The sequence below is a fragment of the Rhineura floridana genome, chromosome 2 (assembly GCF_030035675.1).
Source record: "Rhineura floridana isolate rRhiFlo1 chromosome 2, rRhiFlo1.hap2, whole genome shotgun sequence".
NCBI classification, from domain to species: Eukaryota; Metazoa; Chordata; class Lepidosauria; order Squamata; family Rhineuridae; genus Rhineura; species Rhineura floridana.
This window is the reverse complement of record NC_084481.1, coordinates 55,089,535-55,105,422: the sequence shown is the minus strand read 5'-3', so window position 1 is coordinate 55,105,422 and position 15,888 is coordinate 55,089,535. Positions and strand designations below refer to the sequence as shown.

General features: G+C 40.6%; 1 protein-coding gene across 11 annotated transcripts in view; it reads right to left on the bottom strand.

The window, feature by feature from the left end:
- ACVR1 (activin A receptor type 1) overlaps positions 1 to 15,888 on the bottom strand; it is a 210,253-nt gene that overhangs the window by 53,528 nt on the left and 140,837 nt on the right. The window contains exon 1 of one of the 11 annotated variants that reach the window (XM_061608732.1): positions 4,728 to 4,759. The exons of the other annotated variants lie outside the window; for them this stretch is intronic. Coding sequence (XP_061464716.1) covers positions 4,728 to 4,744 — 17 coding nt within the window. The 5' untranslated portion in view covers positions 4,745 to 4,759. Of the gene's footprint in view, positions 1 to 4,727; positions 4,760 to 15,888 lie in introns of those variants that run through there. 11 annotated transcript variants of the gene reach the window in all.

Genomic DNA, 15,888 nt, shown 5'->3' with positions numbered 1-15,888 from the left:
AACCTTCTCAATCACCTTCTCTAAAAAGGGGTTATTTGAGACCAGATGGCAGTTGTCACAAACCAATGTGTCCTTTTTCAGGAGTGGTCAGATCACCACCTCTTTTAGGGCAGCTGGGACCACTCCCTCCCACAAAGACACACTAACCACACCCTGGATCCCCTCAGCCATACCCCTTCAGCAAACTTTAATAAGCCAAGGAGGGCTTGGGTTATTAAATAACCCTCAGTGATGAGATACTGTGTAGACTTTGGGAGAAAAAAAGAATAAGAAGGAATTTGCAACATCATCTTGACTGAAATTAATATTCTCCTTCCAAGGGTTATGGGATAAAATATTTGTCTTATCAAGTAACTTTCTCTTAATTAAAACAAAATAAGTTCAAAAATTTCTTGCTTTGGTTCCAACAAGAATAACAGTAAACTAAAATCCTGATTTTTTTTTAAAAAAAGCAGAGTCTACCTCCTTTCTACTGTATGAAGTTCTCTAACACAAGCCAAGATGCTGCTTAGGCAGTTGAAAGCCCGCCAAGAAACTTTTGGAAGGGATGTCAAGATCTCTTGCTGGCTGCCATTTTGCTCAGAGAATGCAGGATCTGCTGTTAGACAGTTCATTCAAGCTGGTTAAAAATAAACCTTGAAAGAAATCCTATTGATTTTAAATACACATATCAACTCCACGCAAAGAGATGCCAAGAATTTCAGACAAAAAAAGCAAAGTTCCACTGCTGCTTTTCCAGTAGATAAAAATGGAAGCCCTCTGAAGAGATAATTGTTAAGGAATGGGAGATTAGAATTCTGAATGTTTACGAGAGGAAATGCTTCCCTCTGGACATCAGTTAATTGAGCAGCCTTTTGCTGCAGCAAGCTGGGGGAGGGAAGAGAAGGGTAAGGGGCTCAAGGAGGAGGAAGAAATGGCAATGATCCAAACTATGAAGCTTGACAAATAGTTCAGTACTGTTTTCTATTCAAATGACCCATCATTAATAGACACAACCTGTAGTGAAGGTGTCCCAACTCCAGCCAATAGGCTTACCTTCCCAACTTTGATTTCCTAACTAGCTTGCCACTTTTTAAGTTTAAAGATGAATACTTACAGCTTAAGGTAACCATGGCCATATGTATGCATGCACAATTCCCACTTACTCCATCCCAGGAAAGATTTATCGGCAGCTCAATAAGACAGTTACATCAAATGCACATGTTCAATTTCTTTCCCTACCTTACTATGGCCTCTTAATCAAAACTAGTTTTTCCAAATTTTCCAGTCTACAAAAACATTTACAGACCACTTGGGCACAGTGGAGGGAGGGGGGAATGAATGAATGAATTATTGTTTTGTTTGGATTATGTTATTCTTAATGCTGGTTAGGTATTATTTTATTGTTTAGTTTTTTAGATTCTGTATAATTTCTGTATCATTTTTTGCTTTGTACATCGCCTAGAGTGGCTGATGGCCAGCCAGATAGGCAATTAATAAATGTAATAAATAAATAAATAAATCTACACATTATAGTCAAGAATGATTTTATATCATAATCACTTTTCAAGTCCCTGAAATAGTGGCTTGGATCTAAACAAAGGAAGCTTCTGTTCATGGAAGCAGAGTTGTGCTCACAGAAGAGAGGAGGAGAGATCCTTCTGCGAATGCAACTCACCTTCCATTCATGGAGTGACAAGCCATATGGGTCATTCAGGACACATCCATTAGACAGCAACACTCTCCAAAATGGCAAAATACCCAGGTGCTCACCATCAGGAACCAGGAACGCTTCAGTTTTGGTATGATTTGGTACCTCGTCATGTTTCATGTGTGTGTTTTATATATCTGTATCTGTGCATACACACACACATGAAGACATAAAACATGCATGAATACATAAAAAGATTATCAAGTAATCTTCTGTGGCTATTATTGTGCTATTACCAAACATAAATCTCTAGTCTATTGCCTTTTATTTGTTGTATTATCTATACGCAGTCCAAACAAGCGGATATAAACCAATTCAGGCATGTCTGGATTATGGTAACTGAGCATGCTGTCCGACATTCTACCAATTACAGAGGAAGCAGTTCATTCCCTCACTGTGTTGGATTATAGGTCTGCATTGCCCCTTCCTACCTACCCACAAAAGATTGAGAAACCTTTTACATTTACTCTCTGCAACCTTTGCATAAAGCTGTCCATTTATTCTGCACTGCTAAAAATGTTTCCATTAGACACAGCAAGAACATACAATGAAGTGGACTCTTATCTAGTCCCAAAAAGCGGATGCAGTGCTGCAAGACTTTCTTCTTTTTGCTATAACAGACTAAAAATTGCTATCCTTCTGGAGATGATTAGAAAACTGTAAAATTGCATCTGTAAGAACTCTGAAAAAATTATAATCCCGATTTTCTAAACCCAAGCATTACCTCTGGAGTGAAAAATTCAATACTAACTATGTTCTACTGAAACTTCAAAGTGTGCATCAATATTTCCCAGACTGTGTTTTTAAAAAGAAGAAATGTCCAGACAAAATGCCTGTGCTCAATTTACTAACATCAAGGATAATTAGAAGGATGCATGTCTTGGAGGTTTCTACACTCTTGTTTAAAAAAGCTTCTCCTGAATTGCATATTTTTAAACTTCAGCAATTAAAATCTTTTAAAACAGCCTTCCCCAACCTGGTGCCCTCCAGACATTTTGGGCTACCACTCTCATCATCCTTGACCAACGGCCACACTGGCTAGGGCTGTTGAGAATTATACGCCAACAATGTCTGGAGGACACCAAGCTGGGGATGATTGTTTTAAAAGATTGACGTTAGTTCAAGGAATCATGACCTCTGGCTCAAAGGAACATAGGCACCTTTTACACCCACATCAGCCCTTGACGCCATGTAAAAAATCACTCTCAATCTTATTTTTTAATTGTGTGATTCCAGCAGTCTGTCTCTCAGTTTCATATATAGCAAGGTGAAGACAAAAATGCTTACCACCAAAGCCACATCCACACCATACATTTAAAGCACTCTTATACCTCTTTAACAGGCATGGCTTCCCCCAAAGAATCCTGGGATCTGTAATATGTTAAGGGTTCTGGGAATTGTAGCTCTGTGAGAAGTTTCTCGACAACTCTCAGCACCCTTAAACTACAGTTCCCAAGATTCTTTGATGGAAGTCGCGACTGTTAAAAGTGGGGAATGAGTGCATTAAATGTATGGTGTGGATGTCACCTACGTTCCATGCTGAGATTTGAACTAAGACCAAAGCTCAACGTTGACTATATTCTGAAAACTTCACATCAGGATGGGGGGGGGGGAGTCAGAGAAACCATGCTTACAGAACTCTGCCCCAGAGACATAACCTTCTTTAACTATAAAGATGATTCATTATTAACAGACTGGAAATTTTCACTCTAATAAGAGTATTAAATAGTACTCCTCCTGCATTAAAAATATGTCTGGGTCTTTGATACCAGTAGGAGCTTGTCCATTCATTATGTTTATGGCAGAGAACTTCCTCCTCCTCCCCTGAAAAAACATAGAGGCTTCTGAAGTATTCTCATCTTTCAAATTACATGTACCTCATGGTTCAAGACCCTGACATACTTGTGGGGTTAGGGGATGCTATAGGTAGTGGAGAGAGCTAAGTGACACTAAGCAGTTACTCATACAGAGTTCACAGGCATACGTAACTTGTAGTATTTAAAAGACTTCAGCCACAGGCATGGCAACTCATGTTAGTACAACTAACAGTGCAGACCTTAACATGTCTACTCAGAAAGAAATCCCATAGAGTTCCACGAGGCAGATAAGCGGGTACAGAGTGCAATCAATCAGATGTATGAACACAGGATAACTTCTAGAAGCCAGTTCATTAGATTCATGTTCGCTGGTGCGCATGTACCTACAGAGGCTTTCCCTCTCCCCCCCCGGCTAAAATTACGTTTGAAAGAAGCATGTTATTGTAGCCAATAAAATAGGCTGTGATGAGGTGCCCACATGCAAATGTGTCCACAGGCCTAAAACAGCTGACAACCCCTCTTAAAGAACAAAGTATGCTTGCACATACATGTTCAGTGAGCCCTTGTGGATGTATCCCAGAAATCTGCTTGGCTTCACTTCCTAAAGAGCAAGTAAACACACACAGTGTGGCAGAGAGAAGCAACCTGGGAAGGAGCTCTACTTCTGTAACATTCATATGACCATACAATGCTGGGTTCAGGGTACTGCTCCTGTGTAAAGAATTCATACTCTTGCTCATTCCTCATAAGTTTATTTCAGTGTGAGCCATCAGAAAGCATACAGTGAAGCTGAAGGAACTGTGCGATGCAAGCATGGCCTGTGTGTTGCTGGGTGAGGAACATGAAGATGGGGATCACTCAACCGAATACGCCTCCCCTGCCCCAGATGTTTTCCGCTTGGCCATGACATCGCTTAAGTGCGCGGCACTCTCTTGCTGCCTCCCCCTCAAATTTCAACAGCTCCTAAGCTGCAGCTCAATACACACAGAGAACACTTATGCCAGTTAGCTTCCACGCTGGCTGCAACTCATGCAGACAGACTAGCTCTTAAATCAACTCTTCCATTACCTTTTGTCCATTTTTATCAAGAGCCTGCACATCCCTTTCATCTGAAACACTTTGAGCCATAAGCCAACAGCAGCCTGCAGAGATGAAGGACATGCTGGTCTAACAACCAAGATACTTAAAATGTGTTAACAATGCATTGCATTCACACTTACAGAAGAACTGATGCCATAAATAGAAGGGCAGGAATATTTCTAGCTGATGGAATTTTTTCCCCTCCTCTTTCCAAGAAGTTACCAGTTGCTATCTGTGCATCTTGAACGTTCATGGAAGATAATCAACTGGAAGAACAGTTTTCCCCCTTTTTTTTACAAAAGAAAAAGAGAAGAGAAGGATGCATGGTACATTTTATCTTTGAGCTTGCAAAGCAGTGCTATAAAAAGGTGCAATACTAAGGAAAGAGGCAAGTGGAAATCCCAAGGACTGGCCAAAAGTCCCTGCTCTTCCCACGTGATTAAGGACAGCTATGCATTATAGAATATGGCTCCCCTCATTCCCGCAATATTATCAACCTCATATTGTCTTCCAATTTGGGTGGAGGGGAGGAAGGCAGGTAGAACATATGGCAGCCCCCACCAAATCTAATGGCTTCCAGATCATGTTGGACTCCAACTCCCATCACCTCTGACTCCGCAGGCTGGGGCTGATACGGAGTTGGAAGTCCAACAGCATCTAAAGGCCGCCAGCTTGGGGAAGGCTAGCATAAGGAGAAATGCAACCCCATTTTCTTAGATATAAGCTCTTTCCATCACTACCATCCCAATCATTATTTCAGAGGTTAATGCCGGATGGAAGATTTCAAAAATAAGAGAATGAAGTCATGGGATAATACTTGAGCTATTCTCCTTAGGAAGCCCTCTCTCCCTGATCTGTTCTCTATCTAAGCAATTTGTTACCAGCAAGTGCCCATCTCTGCATGATTCAGCCAGCTTACTACTTGTCAGGATGAAGTAGTCCTGGTTGCTTTCCCCCCTCAGCAGCTGTAGGGTTAAACAGATCCATTGCTAAGCCAGGAGAAAGCCAGAAAATGATGCCCTGTTTTTCTGTAACATCTGAACAGGGAGAGGTCTTATGTCTGAAATTCATACACTGTGGGTTTCCCTCCTTCTCCGCCCCCAATCCAACACTATGCTACAGGACAGCGGGTAGAATTCTCTTTCAGTTGTGCTGGGGGTGACGGGAGTGTTTATCTTATTGCTATGGGGAAAAAATTGGATAATTTGCAATGTGACTCAGATGCACAGCTGTTCATTAAACATATCCACCAAAAATACAAATATAGGCAGGGAATGACAGTATAATGTCCTAGGAAAAAAGCAGCAGGCTAATTGTACAAGAATGGGGGGGGGGAGAGAGAGAGAGAGAAAGTTAAAAAGGTTGCAGCAAGTCCCCAGAGAGTAGGCCATCTGCAAATATGATAGACTAAGCCAAGAATACATTTAGAAAATTTAAACCAAACACGGCAGAGCAGAGCAGAGCAGAGCAGAGCAGAGAGAGTGTGTGGGGTGTGTGTGGGTGTTCGTTCCCTGGCTGTCTCTCCCTACACCTGAAAATAGGTTGCTCTCTTTTTGCTTATTTGCAAGGAGAAGCTGATTTGTTCTTTTTATTGCAGAAAAAGCAAGAGGCCGAAGGAGACAGAGGGAGAACATTCCACCTAAAAGTTTGATTCTCATCATTTTTTAAAAAAATTAAGGCAGTTCCAATGAGGTACTCAATCTAGAAAGTCTGTAAGTATCCACTCAGATAGTTAATCTGACATAAGGAATTATTCTTGACCATGGTATCCTTCTGAGCAGACTTGGTGAGATGGGTATTGGAGGCACTCTTTTACAGTGGTTCCAATCCTATCTCCAGGATCTTTTTCACCATTAGGTGATTGTCTTTCAGCCCCCTGGCAGTTGTGCTGTGGAGTGCCGCAGGGTACCAGCTTTCCCCAAGACTGTTTAACATCTATATGAAGCCCTTGGGAGTGATCATCAGGAGATTTGGGGCAAGGTGTCAGCAGTAATGCACTGTAATGCACTCTATGTGAGGCTTCCCTTGAGGATGGTCTGTAAGATGCAGCTGGTGCAAAATGCAGCAGAGCAACTACTCGCTGGGGCACGGCATCGCCAACAGACTATTTTGCTGCTGAAAGAATGGCATTGGCTGCCCATTAGCTACTGGGTCAAGTTCAAGGTTCTGGTTTTGGTGTACAAAGCCCTATACAGCTTGAGACCAGGATATCTGAAAAATCATCTTATCCCTTATATACCCCTTATATATATATATCCCTTGATCATTGCACTCTGCAGGTGAAGGCCTCCTGCAGATACCATCTTATCAGGAGGTCCGCTCCACACAACATACGAAGCAGAACTTTAGTGTTGAGGCACCAACCCTTTGGAATTCCCGCCCCATAAATATTAGACAAGCATCATCTCTGTTATCTTTTCAGTACCTACTGAAGACCTTCCTCTTTCAACAAGCCTTTTAAGTAGAGACTTTATCCCAGTCTGCATCTTTGTTAGAATAATTTTAAGATGTTTTTAAAGCTTGTTTGTAAAGATGATTTGTTTTAATATATTTTTTACAGATGTTTTGTTTTAATATGTTTTGAAGTCTTTTGTTTTTAAGATGTTTTAGAGGATTTTTATTGTTTTTGTTTGCTGCTCTGGGCTCCTTCTAGGAGGAAAGGCAGGACATAAATTTAATAAATAATACTGTCATATTTACTTCCAGGAGACTCATTTTTTTAAACATCTACCATATAAAACAGTAAAGTTAAAATGCAAGCACTTAAAAAAACCAAGGAGGAATAAGCGTTCATGTCACAAGCATTTATATTGTGTTCTTTAATATTTCACATACTCTCAGTTCAGTAATCATAACAACAGTCCTGTAATGCAGGCTTTTATCATTGTCCTCATATTGCCCCCAGTACGTGATGAGATATGAACTAGGGATTTGCTCACAGCTTACACTCATCTTCTACACCAGGGGTGGGGAACCTTTTTTGCTCATGGGGTCAGATCTTTACCTGCCCGTACCTTGCAAATCAACTTTCACTGGTGGGTGGGGCAACCCACCTGTTAAGCACATGAACGTAAGAAAAACCTGCTGGATTAGGCCAATGGCCCATCTAGTCCAACATCCTGTTCTCACAGAGGCCAACCAGTTGCCCATGGAAAGCCCACAAGAAGGATCTGAGCACTCTCCACTCCTGTGGTTTCTAGCAATTGGCATTTGGAAGCATATTGCCTCCAACTATGGAGACAGAGCATAGCCATGAATGTGTCTAATCCTCTTTCAAAGTCATCCAAGTTGGTGGCCATCACTGTCTCTCGTGGGAGTGAATTCCATAGTTTTAACTATGCGCTATGTGAAGAAGTACTTTCTTTTGTCTGTCCTGAATCTTCCAACATTCAGCTTCATTGGATGTCCATGAACTCTAGTGTTATGAGAGGGGGGAAAAGGTTTCTCTATCTACTTTCTCCATGCCATGCATCACTTTATACACTTCTATCATGTCACCTCTTACCCATCTTTTCTCAAAACTAAAAAGCCCCAAATGTTGTAACCTTTCCTCATAGGGGAGTAGCTCCATTCCACTGTTCATTTTGGTTGCCCTTTTCTGAACCGTTTCTAGCTCTACAACATATTTTTTGAGGTGAGACAACAGTGTTCCAAAAACAGCCATTATTATGATATCAAATCATGGACAGGTGGGTTGTCCTGTCCACCTATCAAAATCCCTTGCCCTTTGCGAGCCTCCCTGCACTTCTTTCCATCCCAGACATCAGAGGTGGAAAGGAGAAGTGTGGGGTGGCTTCAGTCATGTTCCCGAAAACAGCCCTGTGGGCCAAATGGGGAGGCCAAGTCTGGCCCATGGGCCAAATGTTCCCCTCCCATTCTATACCTACTCTGACTTTAACCCACTTTATAAAACTGTTCCTATCTTGCACATCTATAAATCAATTGTTTGAATGGACACTTGTTTACATAATGCCATACAATGCATTACTTTAGTTTCAGTCTGGATGTAGACAAGCACTCAAAAAGACAACACATCTGCAAGCCACAAACTTTTGAAACTCACATGGTGCAAAGCTAGGCATGTTCATTCAGGAGGAAGGCTCTTTAAATTCAGTGAGCCTTATTCTCTAAAACGAGTTTAAGATTATAGCCTCAGTGTCCAATTAAAGTCTTGCTTCATTTGCTCTCAAGCTGCACCTCGCAGTTATTTGCATATGGTAGTTTTCTTATGAGATTCCACTTCCGTGTATATTCAGTCATAATGAACAAAAGCACACTAACCCTAGTGAGGCAGCCTTCCAAACCATGTGAAACAATTGTGTGGAAGGGGCACATACACTGGTCCGGCCACCACCCCAAACTTTCTCACACTTAATAGGATGGTCTTAATTAGGATTTTTTGTATGTTCAGCTTAACATCATGTGCAATCGGGCTTCCTGATCACTGCAAAGATTCTAAGCCATGTCTAAGCCATGCAAAAAAAAAAATCCCAATTAAGACCATCCTGTTGAACACGGAAAGATTAGGATGTTGGGGCGGGGCTGGAGTGAGCACTTCCTTGCCCCTTCCACACTTTACACAGCATCACACACTTGCCTTAATACGGCTACTAGTGTAACCCATCACATGTTCACATAAAAGATGCACGCATGCTAATTTTGTGTCCAGTGTACATGTAAATGGATGTGCATATCTGTCACACATCAGATAAGTGATACCCGAGAGGAAATCACTGTATAAAGTAACACTTAACAAACACAAACTAGTCCACAAATGTTACCCTACATTATTATTGGGTTAGCTGCTACTGCAAAGGTTTTGTTTGTTTTCAGTATAAAACTAAACCAGCTTGGGTGTATATGAAGTCAACAAGGCTGAAAGGGATTTAAAAAACAGGTGGGTGTTTTTTTTAAAAAAAAAAACAAATATATTTTGTAGACACTGTTAGCTATTCTGAGGGCCTTTTGGAGGGTCAAAATTATGGACTATAAGTATTACATGAATAATAATGTTATATAGGCTCTCTACTGATGAGCATTACTGCAAACTGAGAAGCTGCTCATCAGATATATTCTTAAAGTAAATACATTTTTACACCTATTTAAGCAGCTCGTATCTCTGATTAAGCAACTTTCACACTGTTCACAAGAATAGAGAGTCATAATTTTGAGCATACATTAAGTTCTAAGAAGAAAATATATATAGATGATCATTTTTACCACTCAGTAACTTAGAACACACTATACTAAACTACTTCAGTCAACTTTTTTTAAAAAATCAGTTAATCGTGGCCAATGTTATAATGCTTGAATGATGCACCTTTATAACTGGTTTCCAAAATCTAAAATGGAAATCAAAGGATTTGTTGCATTTTTATACCACCCATCCTCCAAGGAGCTCAGAACAGCGTACATTATTCTCTTCTTTCTCCCACCACTAATTTTACTCACAACAACCCTGTGAGGTAGGTTAGGTTGACAGATAACAAGTGGCCTAAGATCAACCAGCAAGTTTCATGGCAGAGTGAAAATTTGAACCTGGGTTTACCCAAGTGGTTGTAGTGCAATCACTACAACCCGCTGTACAGCACAAAGCATAACCACACTAAAGCAAGATGGCCCCAGGATGAGATGCCCACACAAAGTAGCACTAGTCAAGGAGTGACATGAGATAAAAATGAGGGTCATTGCTGGGGTTGTGATTATAAGATGCTAAGAGACCAGACATACCAGGGTACCTGCACATGCCATACACAATGCGGGGAGGAAGGTTAATCAGACACAGCATACAGTGTACTGTATTTTTTGGTTAATATCCATTCATCCATTTCCAAACCATTCATCCATTTCCAATCTTCACATGTATGAAATTTCAAGAATAAAAAGAATTACTTTCTCCTGTTCTACATGCAGTATAGTCATCTTTTGCAAGAAGTGAACCCAAATTACCTTGCCAGAAGAAAAGATTTCCTAGGGACAGAATTTCAGGAAAGTATAGAAGTGTTTTCCTTAGAGGTAAAATGGAGTCTTTTTTTAAAAGGGGGGGCGGTTACAAAGGAATAAAAGTAACCCCTTGTTGTCTTGTAAATGCCCCCACAATAACCTCAATTTTTTTTAAAAAAAAGACTCATTATTAAGATTGCCTTTTTATTTTATTTTTTTAAGGCAAAATTACAGTCAACTTGAAGTGGTGTTTTAAAAGTATTGACCTTTACTGTAATGTAAGGAATCCTTTCACAATCCATCAAAAGCTTTTAAAACCATGCAGCTACTTTGCTTCCTACAAAACCTATTAGCCTTTGATTGAGAAGTCATAAAAATTCTAGGTGGGTGAGGAGGCAGGCAGGGGGAAAAGACACCCCACACATACTTTATCAGAATGTTACTATTAAAATATGAATATAGTTGGCCATTTGACTGGTCAAAATAAATGGTCAAAATATTAAAACATTAATTTATTAGAACACAGACACTTTTTGTAATTGCAATGTTCAAAAGTTAGTTATTTGCTAGCAAACACATTCTAAACAACTATAATAAATTATTATTTAGAAAAATGGCATGCAAATAAAAATATATGCAAAAAACCCAAGAGATACACCAGGAATAGTCCACACACCTTATAAAAATTTGGAAATGAAAACACATACATGAACAAGAGATAGAACAGATAAAAGATGTGATATGAGCTGTAGTGCAGAGCAAAAAATTCCTCATGACTGCTTTTCTACTAGCTGACACTATGATGGAATTAAAAAGGTAGGCTACCAATGACACAACAGTATTCTTGGTTTCTCGAATAACTGACCACGTCCAAAGAATAGTCATCTGATGTTATTTAATCAGATAATTGACTAGCATGACTCACCTTTGATTACACGGAGAAACTTTGCATTCATTCCTACACTAAGAGTGTAATCCAACTCGTATTTATGCCAGGCTGAGGGGAGCTGGATATGGTGTGTCCCCTGGCGCAGCCGACAGGGTCTGGCTCTGCTGGCAGAAGTCCCTCCTCTACAGCGGAGCTGGGACCCTGTATCGTCAGCTGGGAGTCTGCCAGGGAAGCCCAGCCTAGCAGAAAGGGTGCTGGCATAAGCCAAAAAAGGGGGCATTCTGGGGGCATGTTGGAGGAGGAGCTGGGGCTGACTTATACAACACCCAACTCCCATTTGGAGCACTCCTGCAGGTCCCAATCCGGGCCAAAGTTGCACCAAGAAAAAGGTTAGTCTAAGAAAATAAATTCTAATGGAAGTCAATGGGGAGCGCTTACTCACTAGTAGGGGTATTCATGAGAGCCGGCTTTTTCTGTTTCCTGTTGCTTGCCATGACATGAAACTCCCTATTCTCCAGAGGCAGAGCTGGACAAATATATGAAATTTAACTTACTCAATATGACCCGGTGGGCAAAACTGCAAAGTACGCAAAGCCCTGTTCCCCTTTCAAAGAAAAGCCACTCGCCAAGGGACAAGATCTGTGATTTAAAGTGGATGGAGCTGAAAAACTCAACATCAAGCTTCCAGGCGCTTTGTTCCATGTTCGTGACATTTTCCCCCCCACCCCCATGGAGAGGCATCTTTGGACACAGGTTTTCCTTCTACCATTCCCCATCACATGAAGCAGTGTCTGCTTCCATTGGAACCTGTTCAACAGCTGTGATCACTGATCCATGACAGGGCCTTCTCAGTGGTGGTTCTTTGTGGAATACTGTCCTTGGTGAGGTACATCTGTCTCCCTCATTCACAACTTTCGGGAAGAACTTAAAAACACTCCTGTTTACCTGGCATTTATGGCTGAAATATACTGTTCCTGGCAACCTTGAAATTAGCTGTAAGGTTATGTGATTAAAATACCTAAACCTTTTAAAAATGATTTTAGATGTTCAAAAACATTTTTAATCGTATTGTTTTAACTTTTTTGTGTTTACCACCCTGAGCTCCTTTGGGTGGAAGGGCAAGGTATAAATTTACTAAATCATCATAGGCCATTTCCTGGCTACCCTTTCTTGTAAAGGTCATGCAAGTCGCCACAGGGCAGAGGGCCTCTTCTGTAGTTAGGCCATGACTGCGGCTCCCTCCCAAGGGAGAGCTGTCTGAAGTCTTTATTAGTATCTTTTTGCCCACCCCTGGTCTGACATCAAGCTTCTGGGACCTACTTAAACATAAGAAGAGACTGCTGGATCAGGCCAATGGCCCATCTAGTACAGCATCCTGTTCCCCCAGGGGCCAACCAGATACCCATGGGAAGCCCACAAGCAGAACATGAGCGGAAAAGCACTCCAAACTCCTACAGTTTCCACCACCTGGTATTCAGAAGCATGTTGCCTCTGATCATGGAGGCAGAGCACAGCCATCATGGTTAGTAGCCATTTATAGCCTTATCTTCCATGTATTTGGTATTTGTCTAATGCTCTTTTAAAGCCATCCAAGTTGGCTGCCATCACTGCCTCCTGTGGAAGCAAATTCCATAGCTTAAGCTGAATGAAGAAGTACTTTCCCTTCTTTTGTCTGTCCTGAAACTTTCAACATTCAGCTTCATTTGATATCCACAATTTTTAGTGTTATGAGAGGGAGAAAAACTTTATCCACGTTCTACATGCCATGCATAATTTTATACTTTCTTGTTGTTTAATAGAACCCAAAGGTCTATCAACAAGACCCAGCTACCAAAAAAACCCAAAAAACGTTTAGAATTACAGATCTCTGAATCCAGGAATTTATTGCAAGTACCAGAACTGAATCCACAGTCCCTCCACACAAAAATCTATTCCCAAGCTGCCTTCAGTCCAATAGCATAATTTAAGGTTGGGGGATTTCACACTGTGGTTGCTGTTAAACAACTGGGAGTCAGAAATCCTTGCCAATCAAATGCAAATCCCTTACAGATCTACCAGTAGGATCCTGTTCTACCTTCTGCTTACAGAAGGCAAAGTCCCTTTACTCAGACTTTTGGTGTGTAAAGTGATTTGTAGAAATTGCTGACAAGATTTTGGTCTTGGTGTGGCCTATGTGTATGTATAAATGGTATACTTTGATTTTATCTGCTCTTCTTATACCGATTTTTTTAAAGGGGGATTTTGTTGACCTACGTCTGACCACTGACTATACCAGAAAGGTGGCATACAAATTAAAAGATAAAACAAGTAAGGGATTTCTAAGGGGAAAACTCCAATGACACATTACCAAGGTGTTTCACATTATTTTGGCTGTGTAAAGAGACTGTGATAAAAATTTCCACCAGTGGGAATCCTTTGATTAAAAAGGCATGTCAAAGCAACCACTTGTGTAAAATATATGACGCAGAAGGGGATGACTCAGAAATCAATGTGCGCTTCTCATCCCCAGGACTCCAGAAGATCCCAGCACGCTTAGATAGTTCTCTCATTCCAAAGGAGCTGTATTGCCTCATCTTCCAAGGAAAGTTAATCAGGCCTTCCATTCAAAATGGAAGAGATCCATGGCCAGCTAAGGTGCTTCCTGTTGCACCTCAAAACAAGCTGGAAATTCTCATCTCTGACAAAAGAGATAGCTAGGAAAGAGAGCATGCCCTTCCTCTCCACTTCAGGAAACTGCCTGCTTCTTACTACAATAGCATTCCATTCACCATCAATCCTGCCTCACCAAAGTGCAACAGAAGCTAGTGTTATATTTAGTTTTAAAAGCTTACTACAATACTCATTTTTAAAAATCTATATTTAAACCTAGCATGTCTAAAAAATGCATGCTTTGTCTATTATTTTTCAGTGGTAGAGCACATACTTTGCATGTAAAATGTTGGCCACGTTCAATCCCTGGTGTCTCCAAATAGGGCTGGGAAAGACTCCTGCCTGAAAAGCTGCCAGTCAGTATCGATGGTACTGTGCTAGAAGGATCACAGTGTGACTCAGTGGCCTGATAGTACATCATGCTAAGCCATGCTGTCATAGCTTAGCATGAACACGCAAGCTATAGGACAGAAGACCTCAGCCACTCTCACCCAGTCTTCCCCAACCTGGTGATCTATAGATGACTCCAGCAGAAGGATGGATGGGATACAAGAATGAATAATGTTGTTGGACTCTAGCTCCCAGCCAGCATGGGTAATGGTCAGGTGTGATGGAAGTCTGAGTCTAACAGCATCTGGATGATGCCATTATGCCACAATGGCCCTCTTTAAGTGATCAGCTTTCCTTCATGTATATCTTTTCTACAAACAGGAAGATATTCAAAAGCAAAATACAAAAACATACCATGATATATTCTTTCTATACAGAAACTATAAAGAAATTAACCTGAAACTACAAAAGATGCAACTGTGAGGTAGGAGGTACAGGAAAAACAAATTTGCAACAAATTGGAAGCCCATTTATTGAAAATAGCAAGGAATAAGGCTTTTATTAAAATATATTGCTGTTTTACACTGTTTTAGTGAGGACAGTTCTTATTTAATCTATTGTTAAAATGTTATGACATAGAATTTTCACACCCTCTTTTTCTCACTTTCACTCTTTTTCAAAGCATTTTGAAACAGAATGCTTTCTACCTCACAATTGCATCCTTTGCAGTTTCAGGTTAATTTTTTTAATGGTTTCTGTATTGAAAGAATAAATCATGGTATGTTTTGCAGACATTTTATAATTATAACTCGGCAGAATTTCCATTTTAAAATTTGGATTTTATTTTCTCCTTTTTTAAAAAAATTGTAATTACAAGCAGCACCTGTTTTTTCCCAAATAAAAATGAAAAATGAACTTGAAACTGCAAAGGATGCAATTGTGAGATAGAAGAACAGACAAAACTCTTAAAAGTCATTTCACAGTCTTCCCTTCCTACCCCCCATTCTCTCCCACCCCCAAATAGAAATTACTTTCAGAAATCCATGCAGCTGCCTCCTTGTGCAGTTGGCACTGATCACTGCCAATCTGGGACTTATTTCCAGTGAAGACGGCATTGTTTTATTAGCTACTTAGGCAGTGCATGCACCATTAATGGAGTTTTTATCTCTCCGTTTCCCTGACAGGGCAGAACCAGCCAGTCTGACTCTGTTATTATCATCAGGAAAGCTTATTCCCCCCACTCCACACACATATGCACACTCACTATCTTTAATCCAAACAACATCTGGAATCATAGCAGTTATCTGATGGGGGGGAGTGAATGCTGCATTAGCTCCCAGAGAACAAAAACTTTTGCACATGCACAAGTGATTAGATAAAATGTTTCCAGCTAGCCAAGCAGGATGAAAGAAAGAAAGAAAGAAAGAAAGAAAGAAAGAAAGAAAGAAAGAAAGAAAGAAAGAAAGAAAGAAACAAAGAAAGAAAGAAAG